Here is a 14788-nt window from a genome sequence, read left to right on the forward strand (position 1 = left end):
GGAAATCACCCTACTTATTGACATGATGTGAGTACCGGTATCTTGACATCTAGGCTGTTTACCTTTAGACCGTAATTCTGTTGCCGAGGCCAAACCCATGTCAAGCAGAAGTAGTGGTGCAAGGCTATACTGTCTGTGCTGTCATTTCAGCTTCTGTCCTCACTATTTACATGTCAACAGCCTTGCCCTAAGGCTACATGTCTCCACTCAAGGCTGCTCCTGTGTTGCCTTACACCACACAATTACTGGGAAGATGATGGCGTTTACGTGCGGGTTACCCTTACTGGCCCTTAATTTGGTTTCTGGCCTATTTTTCAAGACTGAAAATATAGGTCGCTCTTGATGGCTTTGCGAGTGTCTGAGACCATTTATCACTGCAAATCATATTATTCACCGTCCAGTCTTTGTTTACTGAAAACACACGTGCATGCATGCACGCACGCACACACACACAGCTATTCCTATAAAGACACTGCATTGAATAAATTGAATTAATTTGGGCAACCTAAAAAAAGTGTTTTCTTTTACCTTAACCATATTCAAACAGCAATTAAACCCTAACCATAACCTAACCACAATTAAAATTTTAGCCGTTAACTTATTTAGGTCCTCAGAAATTGGGTTTTGCCTCATTAGGACCTGGATTTTGGTCTCCACTAGGGGTACTGGTCATAACAAAGCCAGTGTTTATGCAAGAGAAAATATTTTTCAAATCTTCCTGCACACTTCTGTTGTTAAGTGAAGTTTTGTTAAGTGGTGGACAACTCCTTAATAACAACTCCATAATTTGAGACAAACTGCAAATAATAATGCAGATTAAACTTGTTTGTGGTCAGTCATAGATTAACATATTAACACGTTTATCCAACTTGGTCTCAGGCCCTGCTCTGCTGCTGCAGCTTTGCTTTGTCAGTAAAGGATGCAAATGTGTTTTTGTAATGGTTATTGATTTGATCCTCTTATCTAAGCATCACTTTGTACATCAAATTTTAAATATTTGAGCATGGTTGTGGGGACTTGTTCACTAATAAGTGTTTACTTATGAGTGTAAAATGTTAATCAGTGAATGAAATCAGTTTTATTTGGATAGTTAAATTTAAAAATCACAGTTAGGTTAAAAATAATATTTTTAACATGGAGGAAAATTGAACATGTGAAATAGATTTCACATGTACACATAAACACTTACACTGAGTTGAACATTGAGTGTTAAATCCATTTAAACAGACATACTTTTTATAGGTCTCTTGCCGAAACACCCTAAAATTATAATTTAAAGTGCTTCCATCGCAGCATAACAGTTCATTACCACAGCAGATCTTGATTTTGCAATAATGGTTTTGCGTCATACCTTGTGTTTTTTATTTTTTTTATTTAACAAAGTGACTAATTCATTAATTAATCTGTAATAACTATGTGAAAATAATTGTTAGCTGTTACTCTAATTAGGTCTTAAGTCATTTAATGGTTCAGCAGTTATCTTTGTGGAACTCAGTTTCTAACTGCAGCTATAAATCAGGGTCCTGTGTGAATGTGGATGACGGGGAGCTGAAGCTGTGAGATCTGCCTGAAAGTAATCGGTCCACAGTGGGTATGACTTGTGTTTATTAATCCACATCAACCACCCCGGTTTGTGTGGGAAGTGAAGTGAAGTTGTGTGTAGTTATAATGTCATGTATTGACAAATAACTGAACTGTTGGCTATGCCCTTTGGTTCTGACACCTTTTGGAGAAGAATCTTTTAAATAAAATGATAATGCAGCTTGTGCCTGATAATTGATGCAAACTTAAATCATATTTATTGATTGTTGGTAGTGGTATTAATTAAGATACATGTGACAAAAAAAAACAAATCTCTGGAAAAATAAACTTTACATGTATGTTTATTTTTTTATTTGAGACAAACACAATGTAATTTCTTTGGAAAAGAGCATTTTAATTAAAAATTAACGACTATGGGTTTACTTTTTTTATTTTTTTTTATTCCAAGAGCTGTTTCAGTGACGGTTAGGGTTTCAAAAAAATCCACTTTTTCTAATGTTGCTAGTTAGATTATATGGAAGTATTTGTCAGTGTGAGTTTCTGTGGTTGTTTACTTATACTATTATAATATATAATCATAAAAGTTTGCCCAATATTTTTATCCCCTCAGCATTTTCCCCATCAGTCCTGCAGAGCGTTGAGACCCCGGCAAACGTGTTTGTATATACTTTTAACAGATAACACACGTATTTTCATCCCCGTGGAAAGATTGGCTGACTCACTGACTGTCTGACTGCCTGACTGAGAGCTGTCTGTCTGTCAGCCTTTACATGTGAACTTCAAATCACAGCTCTGCAGCACCGAGCATGTAGCCGCCAAAGGCAAGGCTTTACACTGTCATCAGCACCACACGGCTGCCTCTGGGTGCTGTGCCATATGACATTAACTGAGATCGATCCTCTCAACACCTCAAGGAGCTGCTGTGCTACACAGTGTTTTCTCTGATGCTGCAACCACCACCTCAAAGACGAGAAAAGGAACCTCGCTCCCGAGCACATGTAACTGTCTGACAATGACCTGATCTCCAGCTTTCTGAAACTTTTAAAGTTGTGCATCCAAAAACTGAACATTTTGTCATGCTCATCAGGCCAAGGTGCCAGTTCTGTCAAAAGAGACTTCACGAAAAGCCTGTCATTCCCTTTTTTTGAGAGCAGAGTTTCAACAGTTTGCAACCATAACAAACAATGTTTCGCACACAGGAATAAATATGATGTAAAAAAAACAAACGTGTTCCATATTATTTTACACTAGGGTTGTCATGATACTGTAATTTCAAACTTGATACAGATTCTCTAATATCATTACATTTAAAAAGTATACTTTTTAAAGATTAAGATTCAAACAATAACAAAAGAAATAAAGGTTTATTTAATTGTCATTTTCTGTGCTTCCCTGTCTTCATGCACATTAGCACAGTAAAAGAGATATAAGTGTAGTATGCCTTCATTGATGTTTGTCTGAAGCAGATGGTTGAACCATATGGAAACATTTGCATGAAGTAGTGTTGCTTTTTAAAAAAAAAAAAATCAGCCAATGACCTGTGTCATAAACATTTCCGATAATATCTGCGGTTTCAGATTTTCGGACACATCACTGCCTTAATGTCAGAGCCCGGTTTGCGGTGGCAGCTGTAGTTGTTTCAGTAAAAAAAAGAAAGCAGGAGAGCGGAGTCTGTCTTTGGACACAGTGGTTTGTTTTTGCTTATCTTAAGAATCTAACACTCCCCCCCACAACAAACAGGCTGTCTGTGTACTGCGTTGAAGATGCAGTCATGCGTAGCTGGTGTTTGACATAATGTTGGACCAGTATGGAATCTGACTGGGAATATCAATGCTGATTTGTGGTGATACACAGAGGCTGTCACAAAGGTTGCATCCATATGCTGTGCCACTCATTCGTGAAGCTGTGAAATTGGGTTGCATCCCAACTAGCCTGGAGACAGTATCACTTTCACTTCTCTCTTTCTGTGTTTGTCTCTGCACCTCTTCTCCCCCTCCATCTCTCATGTTCTCACTCTCTCAACTCGTCCAAGAGAAGCATTTTTCTCATAGAGCTGGGAAGACAGAACAACTAATGTGGCATTAAGAGGGTCACATCATCACCATGCAGCGCTTTCTTTCTTTCTTCTCCTTCCAGTGAGGGTGAGGCTGTTGTTTATCTTCTTCAGATGTAGCTGTAGAAATGGCTTAGAAATCCCCCAGGCCATCATCTCTCACATGTGATGTCTGCCAGTTGATTTTTTTTTTTTTTGGCTGATAAAGAAGGCTCTACCTTAGAGATTGTTTTTTCTTTATTCAGATTTTCATGGAAGTGCTGGAAATTAAAGTGTTTCCACTCCTTTTCAAACCCAGAGCCCAGAAGATCTACCTTTTGTGTGTTTTTCATAAGCACATTTACAACCAGACCTTTTCTAATTCAATCCATGTAATCAATGATTAACGCTGATCTGTTTCTGCCAATCCCAAATCCTCACGTATAACAACATAGTGTGACAAATCAGTATCAGTAAACTTAAGGACCATATCATCGTTTAAGAAGTTTCTCTTTTCTCAAAACCTCTGCTCACTAAATCAGCATGAAATGTAATGCCATTTTCAGTGTGCAGTCTGAGACTTGATAGTCAAATGGAAAAAAAAGAGAAGGTTTTAAACGTCTGTGAGTGTGGTTTTCTTTCTGCTGGCCTTCCTTTGAAAGACGCCAGTTAATCTGCTTACTCCTTTAGTTGTGAGTGGAGGGGTTGGGCCTCCTCCCGGCCAGAATAAGGCTACTGATCCAGAAGTAAAACGATGACCACCGCAGTTATTCCTTCCCTGAGGTTGAACAGCCCCCTCTAGTCTTCTTTAGGCACACCTCACCTCCTCCCCCCGCCTCCACCGTACCCTCCCTCAGAGGGAAGAAAGCTCCTTGTTCTGACAATAGACATTTTTTGCCATATGTTGGCTTGACATCTTCATCAGGTTCACAGCAGGTTACCTTAGTTAACTTTCACTCCACTGCCTGATGGGATTTTCTCCCTGTGTTTCTCCAGTCGGCCCAGGCTCAAAGTCTAGACGGCCTCTGAGGCAGGGTCCTTCCAGCCCCGTGTCCACAATGGCCGTATTGTGGATGGTTAGTAGCGGTAGCTTCCTCCCATTACGGCAAACAGGCCAGTGCTAAAACAATGCTTTTGTCTGGGGGCATATGAGAGGGCCTAATCCACTACATACTGTGAAATAAGTCTCTCTCCGAGATGAGAGAGTGAGTCAGTGAAACGGAGTGAATGAAATCATTGCCAAGGAGGTTAGAGTGCAGCAGTTTAACCCCTGGCCAAGAAAGAGGTAGGAGAGGAGGCAAAGGGAGCGAGAGAAAGAAGGAACAAGGAGAGGCAGGCACTACATCCCTTCATCTCCGGAGCATGGATGGAGAAGAGGGGCTGCCGGTGGCTTTCACAGCCTCTCTTCTCACCAGAGGAGCTGCTGTTCACCATATGGAATTTGGCCTCTCTTAACAAACAGGCCCCCCATTCACACAACAACACACATTCAGTTATCCGTGGAATAAGGTGAAAAAAGTGAATTTTTTATGCTTTTAGAACACTGGATGGCCATGAGGGTTCTACGTCTGTGTTTGAATCACATAGTATAGAGAATTATAAACTAGAAGCTTTCATCTAAATGTGTATTCACACTGGATTTAGGGTTAGGTCTTTGTTGTGTTTTGCTGCAGTCTCTCTTAGTTTTAAAGCCTGAATCCGGCATTCAGGCCACAGCATCTAAGGTGCTGCTATAGAAACACTGTGCCCCCTGTTCTGTGGGTGTATATCATATTTATCATATACTTTTCTTTCTCCAACACTTTCACAGGCTATTTTTTTTCTCTGCAAAGCTTTACATCATTCAAAGTAAGTCAGTAAGTAAGTTTGGGCTTATTTTTCTAGGTTAGTGACAACATGACTTTAAGTTTAGCTTGCAGTGCAGTGCTGGGCAGTGTGTGGTTTGTGACACACGAGTGTTACAGTATGTGCCAACTTTTCCTTCAAGCCAGCAGCATTAGGGCAGCATTAGAAATGACACTCTCTGCCAACAGCCTTCTTTTTTAGCCTACTCGGAAATCCCAAGAAGCATAGGTTTTTTGCCAAGATGAAGATGCCAGTGTTTTTTTTTCGTTTTTAGCCTACTTGTTAGTGCCAGCGAATACATTTATGCAGAGGAATAAGAGATGAAGGTGTAGGCTTATATATTTTTTTGTTGTTTCTCTCATGTTTTGATGCACACATACCTTGCTAATTTATTCTGTTTAATCCCATCACATATAACGATCCACCTGAGTAGGTAGGAAGGAATAGTGTCACTTGAGAGAGGAGAGATCTACCTCCCACTCATCCATTTCTTACCTTCGCATCATCCTTCCTCCTCCTCCCACTCCCTTCCCTGCTGCCCTGCTCTCAGCTCCCAGCACCCTTCACCTATTAACCCTCCTTTCTCCTCGCTCATTCTCTTCTCCGACATTTAAAGACAGGTGTCTTAGGAATACCCCAAACATTGATTTTTGTCCATCTCAACCACCTCAGCCACCCCCCTCCCTCCCCAGTATCTGTGTCACGGCTCAGGGCCGCTTTCATGTTGCCCCATCGTTACTGTTGGAGGTCACCCACGCTTGAAGCCCTCTGGGATCAATGAACATGCTACTGTACAGAAAAAATATTCACTCCCGAGCTTGCTATCTATCTGTAAACACGCATGCATTTGTCCAGCACACATTTGCACACAGACACATTTGCCCTTTGCACACAAAGACCAATGGTCCCTGCTTGAGCTTGTCGTCACATTCTTCCGCCTCCATTTTCTGGGGTGTGAATGGAGGAATCTAACTCTGGATAGGTGATTTCAATTCAATTTTCACCCATAGGATCTGTTTACACTTGGCGGGGGTGAAATGTGCCATAGGTTGTTTTCCCTCGTCACTCTAGCTGCCACACTGGTGTCGCATGAAATGGACTGTTTTTACACAGTGTAAATAACTCTTTGTCGATTTTGTCAACTGTAGGAAATGCTATAAACACGTTCTGAGAGTTGAGAGAGAAGCTGAAGTCTAACAAATGAATGTTTAATGAAAAAAGGTACTGTGTCAGAGCTAAGAACAGTTAATAAACACTGTCTGAAAAACAGAAAGTGAATGCTTGATTTAAAGAAAAATATGCTGTGATTTTCAGATATTGTGCTTACATAGTGTCCCTTAGTAAAGCGCTGTACATTTTTATGTAGCATTTCAGTCTGTTTGAGTTTGTATATTTGTTTGTGCATATGTGCACTCGCCAGTCTCGATGCCCAATGTGTTGTCTCCATTCAATCTTTTTGACAACCTGCTCTTATTGTCTTTCAATAGTGATAAGTATTGACTTGGGGTGACAACCTGCAGGGTGGGCTTGGCTACTGACCTGAAAATGGTCAGGCCAAAATGGAAAGGAAGTGAAAGTGGTGTTATTTTGAGATTCTCAAAATCCTCGCCCCCCAAAGGCATGAAGCCTTGACCTTGGCGCATTATACCGTTTGAAAGAGAGTCATGTGTTTACATCATTTGCTATACTGTTGCATTTTCGAAGGATGTATAGTGGCATTGACATTCAGATGGCAGACGCACATGCACATAGCCAATTCATATTGGATTTATTTCCACATACTAATGAGGCTTGAAACTAATCCGAGGACATCTGAAGTCATGTGCTTTTTTTTTTTGCCTGCTTACACGTTCATGGGTCATATCTGATTTGTGCCACATGGGAGGAAAAGATCAGAATTGGGTCACTTGCACTATGCGGTGTAAATGCGGCTTTGTAATTGTCTGCTGTGACGGGAAAGCAACCATTGTCTGCAACATGTAGAAAATGTTTTATGACCTTACAAACCAGCCAAAAACATTTATATAGTTGACTTGTAAAAATAAAAATCCTCAGCCTGTGTTTTCAAAGTTGACATCTTCAGAGGCTGCAGAAAGAAATATATTGACCAGAATCCCTGTCTTACACTGCAAGCATTCAACTTGTGGCAACACATTTCATCTGAGCAATTCTTGAGCAACTTGTTTGCACCTGAGTTTCTTTTTGTGTGCTTGTGCTCCAGTGGTTGCAAGTCATTTTTGCATTTTTTACCATCTGACACAAGAAGTACTTGCAGAATTCATTAATAAATTGCATAATGCTTTTGGTCAGTATCGCAGAGCTCTTTGTGTGTGTGTGTAAAGGGGGGCTGGATTAACCAGTGCAGGATCTGTCATGGTGACATTTGTGTCCCCTGGCAGAGCAGCAGGGTTCCTCTTCACCTCTGTAACCTTCAACTTACAGCCCCCGACTCCCTTCAGGCTCCCTCTCGCGTACACCACACGCCCAGCATGTCTGAAGGGAGGGGCATACGGGGCATACGGACACAAGAGAGCGAGGGGAAAAAAAAATAAGAGGAGGGGACAGAGGCTGAGATGAAGGGGAAGAAAGGTTGTGGAGGATATAGGAAAAAAGGAAATAATTAAATATTACGATGTAATTTTCTTCTATATCGATATATAAGAAAGGATCGCATGAAGTATATTGACAGTGCAAACACTTTGAGACACTTTGTTGTCTGTTTGTAAAGAAGCAAAAGTGGACATTTTCATATTTATTATAATTATGGATACTGATAATTTTTTTGGCTGTATTACACAGCTCAACCAGCAAATGTAGGGTTTGTAGAGTGGAGACTAGGACAGGAAATAAGTGAGAAACAAGGAAAGAAAATCACAGTGTGTAAACCCCATACAGTAAATACTGTACCTTGTTTGAGTGACTGTCCTAAAATATAGGGCATTAAATGATTCATCACTCTAATGGAATTATATAATTAAATAATAAGTTATTACTGCTTTTGCTGAAACGTGAACAAAATATTAATATATAGTCTTATACATTATACATAGTTTTGTGAGCTGTGGATATGGACACTGTATTTGGATTTGTGGAAGATGGAGAAGATTATATTATTTGTACGCCATTTATACATCACTGTGGAAAAAAGGCAAAAGTTACTAACACTGGGGCACAACAAGCCACCCACCTTTCCTCCTCTTTTCTCTCGTTCTTGTCCTTTTTCCCCTCAGTCTTGTATCATTGTCCAGCAGCACTTCCCATCCTCTCACCCAGTAAATCAGCATAAAATAGCCCTAACTGTGGCAGATCATAGGAATTGGATAAGGCAGCAGTTGGGGCTGGGGTGTAGAGCTGTAAGCTCTGCGGCTTTTTTTTCTTTGCCACTCTTTCAAGATGAGGCCCATGAAATTATCCAACAGGATTATGTAAGTCATCATGGAGTCTGCTGCGTCCTGTCATCCGTTCATACATTGTACTCCCTCCCACCCCCCTCTGTCTGTCAGACAGCCTGTTACTTTGTAAACAGTTCCACACATTATGTGCATGTCCTGCTCTGCTGGCTTTATTAAACCAACGTCCACCTGTCTGGCCACATGCGTTGGATAGTATACATCAATCTCGTAATTTAAAGGTGATTTTGTGTACATCAATCTCGTAATTTAAAGGTGATTTTGTGTAAAATATCTACAAAAAAGATCGTTAGCATTTAAAATAGTTACTTCAGTCCCACTTGAAAACATTGCAGGTGCGTTGTTGCCAGATTTTCGGAATATTTACGGAATAAAATGCTGCAGTTGTACCTGGCGTTTAACTGTGATCATGCACAAACACATACACAAACATAACTGTCCCACTAGCTAACAGGCAAAGATTGTAAATTGAAGTGTGCCTGACTGAGAGCAGCTGCAGAGAATAATTGCATGATGGGAGAAAAACACAAGGTGTCAATGAGGAACCATAAAAACTTTATAATCATAAAATATCCACCAATAAATAATATGAGAGTGTCTTGAGAATGTTGGCTTCCTGTTTTGCTTCACCATCCTGGAGAAATTATTCCATGTATATTTTTACACATCTCCACTGTAGAGATGTTTTTGAGATGGGGACTGAGGCTTTTTAGGGTCGGTGTAGTTCAGTACTTGTGATGCTATGCAGCCAGCTGCTCTCTGCTTGGGTTACTGGCATCCAGTGTGTTGAACTGCTACCAGCTGCGTTAGTGGGTGAGTGTGAACGCTGACGCAACAGAAACAAAAGCACAGTTTGCAGCCAGCAAATAAAAATGTATTTCATGAATACACCAGCTGACTGCACCTTTGTTATCAGTGAAGCCAGTAATTCAGCTTAAGTTCAGTTTCCTCAATCTTTTTATGTCATTTCCAGATGAGTATTTCATGCCGTGTTACTTCCAGGTTCAGTTCCATTCAGCTATCGATGTTAAAGCAGAAGTCTGATATGATCATGAGCCCGTGGGCCTTTGGAATGTCTATGGCGATGAACCTGGCATGTGAATGCATGCCTCTTCAAACTCTTGCTGTTCCTGCTGAGGTCACAGGGTGACCTTGGAGCTGTGGAGACCATGTTTACCAGAGACCCCTGTGTTCAGGCTGAGGCTGGGTGGCTGCTTCCTTTCAACCGCAATATTTAAGCCAAAGAAAAACATGGCTTGTTTTTTTAGTCTGTAAGTTAGATGTAAACATTCTGCTACAGGGGCACTGATGCAATCTTAGACAGCTGAGCTTACAAGACAAATTATGTGAGATATTGTGGAGTTTAGTGTATTTGTTACTTAAATGTTGAAAAACTGAAATACTCATCTTCAAAAAGAGATGATTATTTATTATTTTTTGAGGTATGCCTCGTCTTTTAATGACATCAAACATTCCCAATCTTATTAAATTGTGAACCTTTACTAATTGTGAAACAAGAAGAATGATAATTCTGTGTTTTTAAGAACTCTTCTAGTTTCCGTTAATTAGTTATTTATTCTGACAAAAACAAACTGAAAATAGAAATATCCTCAACGATTTACCAAAGCAAAATTGTATCTTTAGATTTCTGCTTGATCAGCACTCTTATCCTAAATCAAGTGTCCCTCTTGTAATGTCAATGATAAAACCTTTGAAACCTCTAAATGTTTTGAATATACATTAAATTACTGCCATAATGTTAGTCGATATCATGATTGGTTTATGTACTGTGCATTGAAAATGTAGGTGGCTAAACTCTTCCTGACAAAACACAAATCTCCTCTGTGTAAAGTAATAATAAACCTGTTAAGTCGGGGCATTTGCCTTCATTTTTACTTAACTTTAAATATCCTGGCTTGCATCAGTGTATCATTATACAAATAAACTAGTGTATTTGTAGGTATGGCTTTCTTAAACGTGCATGATTTGGTGTATAATTTGAGCTATCATATCTACACTGAGAATATGGATTTGCATATTTCCAGCACATACAGCCTAGACACACTCTCACTCTTGTCTTTCAGCATGCGTTGCTGTGTGTGTGCGTGCGCGCTCACTCGCACATGTGTGTGTGCACAGACTCGAAGCAGCCACCCTTGCCCCCACCCATCTCATTAATATGTATGTGTTCTGAGGCAGCTAGCGAAGACGATGTGTTTCTCACCAGCTGATTAATGCTGTCTGTCAATTACCTCTAGATCCAACCGTGCTGTGGAGCTTCCCCCAGGACCACACAGACCAGGTTGGAACACACTCTGCTTTTTCATATACTTCTCTCACTCTACCCCCCCCCCCCCCCCCCCCCCCCGCTCTCTCTCTCTCTCTCTCTCCCTCTCTCGCTCACTGCCATAGACAACCTCTACATTTTCCTCTTCCTCTCCCTTCTCCATTCTTTTTCTCAGTGCCCTTACTCACCCTGCCATCCTGTGGTAACCTTCCCAACACCTAACACCACCACCACCACCACCACTCTCCTCCTCATTCCTTCCTGCTCATCCTCCCTCTCTCTCTCTATCTCTCTCGCTCTCATTGAACGTCTGTTGCTAGTAATGAAAAGCAGTGAGCAGGTCTTCAATAACTGACGAATCAGTAATTATCATGCAGCCGTGACAGGAATGCACACCTCTGTTTTCCCCTTTCTCTCTCTCTGTCTCTCTTTGTATTTCTCGCTTTCTCTCTCATTGTCTAGCTCTGCTTGCCTCCTTTTGTTTCACATTTATAATATCATTGGCTTCATTTTCAACCCGAAAGCATATGTTTTGCAGTACTTCCAAAACACTATGTCCCGAACTAAGTATTGCAGAGTTCTATATATACACACATACAATACACACACACTCATTGGCACATAAGTTGGTATTACTTCCAACTCTCTAAACAGCAACAGTTTATTTAAAACTTTAGTATTTTTATCATTTCTATTTATTACAGTAATGCTGTACTAGCAAAAGAATGAAGTTTGATAAAATAAAAATATGGGAACAGTTAAGGGGGTAATAAACCCAAGCATTTTTATGATCACGCGTTCAAAAAAATCAGTTTAACCACTAAGTCACATGATGTAAACCACTTTGTCTGGAGGTTAAACTATAACTAAGCCTTCCCAAAATGCCAGTGTGCATGCACAACCGTGAGCAAGTACAGTAAGTGGAAGTCAGTCTGCGTGTAACCTCTAATGAATGAGCAGTTATCATTTGGAACGATCCTATACGGCATTTTGCCTCCAGGCAATTAATTAAGCGGACTTTAATTGATAACGTTGCTTCTGCTGTTGGTGACATTTACTCGTCCCTGTTGGGCTGCCAATGCAGTCCAGACCTCATGTTACTATACATAATAATCAGTCCAGTCTTTCGTATTTGTTGGATTTAAAATTTGCCCTAACCCCTGCTATTAGACTGGGATTTAGATGTATCAGAAATATATATATATATATACATACATACATATATATATATCTCACCAGAGAGTCTGCTTGTTTATTTCTCTGTCTGACTTGTTGTTAGTTATCTAAGTGTATTTTCTTAACATATACCAGGTAATCATTACTGGTCGAATTTATGGCATTAAAACATTTCATTGACCTGAATTGTCCTCTAAGCCGGTCATAGGTTTTTAGCTTACTTGATTGGACAATACTTCGGAATCATTTTAAAATGTAATATGCCTTTTATTTAAAAGGCTTACTCTTTACTCTCAGAAGAATTTACTCTCGGCAGGATGCCTTTGTTTTTATCTCTGGCTTCACCTTCAAACAGTCTACATCAAACTTGATCAAAACAATAACAGTAAGTGTTTTCCATGTTGTGCTCGTCACTCAATGCTCTAAGTAGATGAGACTGAATCATCACCTGCCACTGTTACTTCCCAGGCAGTGAGTGTGTGTGATTTTTTTTATTTTTGCACTGACAGTTAAATTTGACTGGGGAAAAGCAAAACAAACAGAAAAAACCTGAGTCTGTGCCAAGTGCATCCACAGGACAAAACAGGACCTGGAGCAAATCACTGGACAGATGCAGCAGCCCACCAGTGAAAGAAACAAAGATATGGACAAGTAGAAGAAAAAAAACGAGCGAGAAAGACAACAAGTTGTGCGTAGGCTAACTATTTCTTTACACGGCAGCCATGCCAGTGAGTTTAAACAGCTCTCCTGCCTCTCTGATCCACTTTGTGGAATAAACGGGCTTGTAAAAATATGCTTCAGGCGATGTCTGCCTGCCCCACAAGAACCAGCGCATGCTATCAGAGTAAGTGGTGGAGGGAGTGAGGGAATGAGAGTGTGAGCAAGAAATTACAGACTTGCAGAGGTAGGCACAGGAAATGGTGGTGAAGGAAGAGGAGTGAAAAGAGCAACTGAGTCCAAGAGAGAAGGGAGAGAAATGGTGTAAACACAGGGTATGTGCTGACATGGGCTCGTCTCATCCTTCTCCTCCAGCATGTTTCCTCTTTTTAGCCCCCCCACAACCTTACTTATCTTTAATTCTGTTGTCAGCCAGATCGTTTGTGTGGATAAGATGGCCCTTAAGATGGCTAGTTAGCGTGCTGTGTACAGAGGGATTGGCCCTTTCCCCCGTATACATAAAGGCTGTATTCACAGGCCTCATTACCAGGATTAGGGCTCCTTTCCTCCTTTGTGGGGCTGTAGGCTGAATCCTCTAGCCACAGTCTCCGTCTCTTTCTGCGGCCCGAGCTGGCCAGCATATGGCAGCAGCAGCCAACAGTCTCCGTTGAGGGGCTCAGGGCTCAGAGCAAGGCCTCCTTTTGTTTAGGCTGTTATTGTTGCTCAGCGTAATGACATTTGTAGGCCGTAGGATCGGGGTGGAGGGGTTATCCTACCCCAGGGGAGAAGCGGAGAGAGTGAAGTAGACAGAAAGAGAGAGAAAGCGAGGAAGAGGGATGGAAGGGGGGGGTGCAAAGACATGAAGACAGACAGGAGTGTGGATTATGGAAATATGAATTGATTTTTTTTTCTGTTCCGTGGTAGAATAGAAAGCTCAAAGGAGAACAGACTGCAGGCTGGCTGGCACGCCGGGGTGGTGCTAGGGAAATATGAAGTGAGAGGCGCTTGCTCCCTCTTTCTCTCTCTCTCTCTTTCTCTCTATTCCCCTATTCCTCCCTCAGCCCCAGAGACTCTTGATGCCCTGGTCATCTGCAGATGCCACTTGGATAGAGAGAGACTGAAGGGATGAGGGGGAAGAGAGAGAGAGAGGTGGCTAAAGCATATATTTGAATTACAAGAAGGTTTTTTTTTTTTTTTTTTTTTGCAAATGGAGGAGACAGATGGAAATCTGTCCATTTCCTCTCAGATCTCATCCCAAAATTGTGGAAAAACACAGTAGACGGAACACACACAATCACACACACAAGGAGAAAGAGAGAGAGAGAGAGAGAGAGGGAAAAATTATTCTGCCAGTTATAATCCCAGCTAACCACAGTGTGGTGTATAAAAGGCCCGCGTCTCTGTAGAGAACAGAAGATAATATGATAAACACTCAGCAAGTTCCACAAACAGACCATTTAAAAACTTGGAGACTGCCGGGAACTTCACAACATTTAAAAAAAACTAAGTTACTTCGCACACCCTGAGAAGCTGTTGTACCACAGCTATATAAGCTATAACTATAGATTGATGTATATTATATTGCATCCTCCTCCTTTTTTGTTAATTTTTTAATTTTATATTGTTTTGGACTTTAGGGATGTTTGCCATGTCATTGTCAGTATGTTATGTCATCATCACACCTTTCATCCCGCTTTGGAATTAAAGGGCTGAACAAACAAGGCAATTTAGTTAAATCAACAAGGACCACACACTCTCACTAGATCTCCTTCAATTTCAACATAATATGATGGCACTGCCTGTCACAATCTTATTTTATCTGGTTTACCTGAATTTGAT

The 14788-nt window shown here is 40.8% G+C and overlaps 1 protein-coding gene across 1 annotated transcript in view; it reads left to right on the forward strand.

Moving 5' to 3' along the window:
* The window catches only part of dennd1b (DENN/MADD domain containing 1B), a 100631-nt gene that overhangs the window by 11268 nt on the left and 74575 nt on the right, over positions 1-14788 (forward strand). Inside the window, exon 3 of the mRNA XM_083887520.1 lies at positions 11088-11131. Coding sequence (XP_083743646.1) covers positions 11088-11131 — 44 coding nt within the window. The remainder of the gene's footprint in view (positions 1-11087; positions 11132-14788) is intronic.

Source organism: Microchirus variegatus, assembly GCF_963457635.1.
Source record: "Microchirus variegatus genome assembly, chromosome: 4".
Classification (NCBI taxonomy): Eukaryota; Metazoa; Chordata; class Actinopteri; order Pleuronectiformes; family Soleidae; genus Microchirus; species Microchirus variegatus.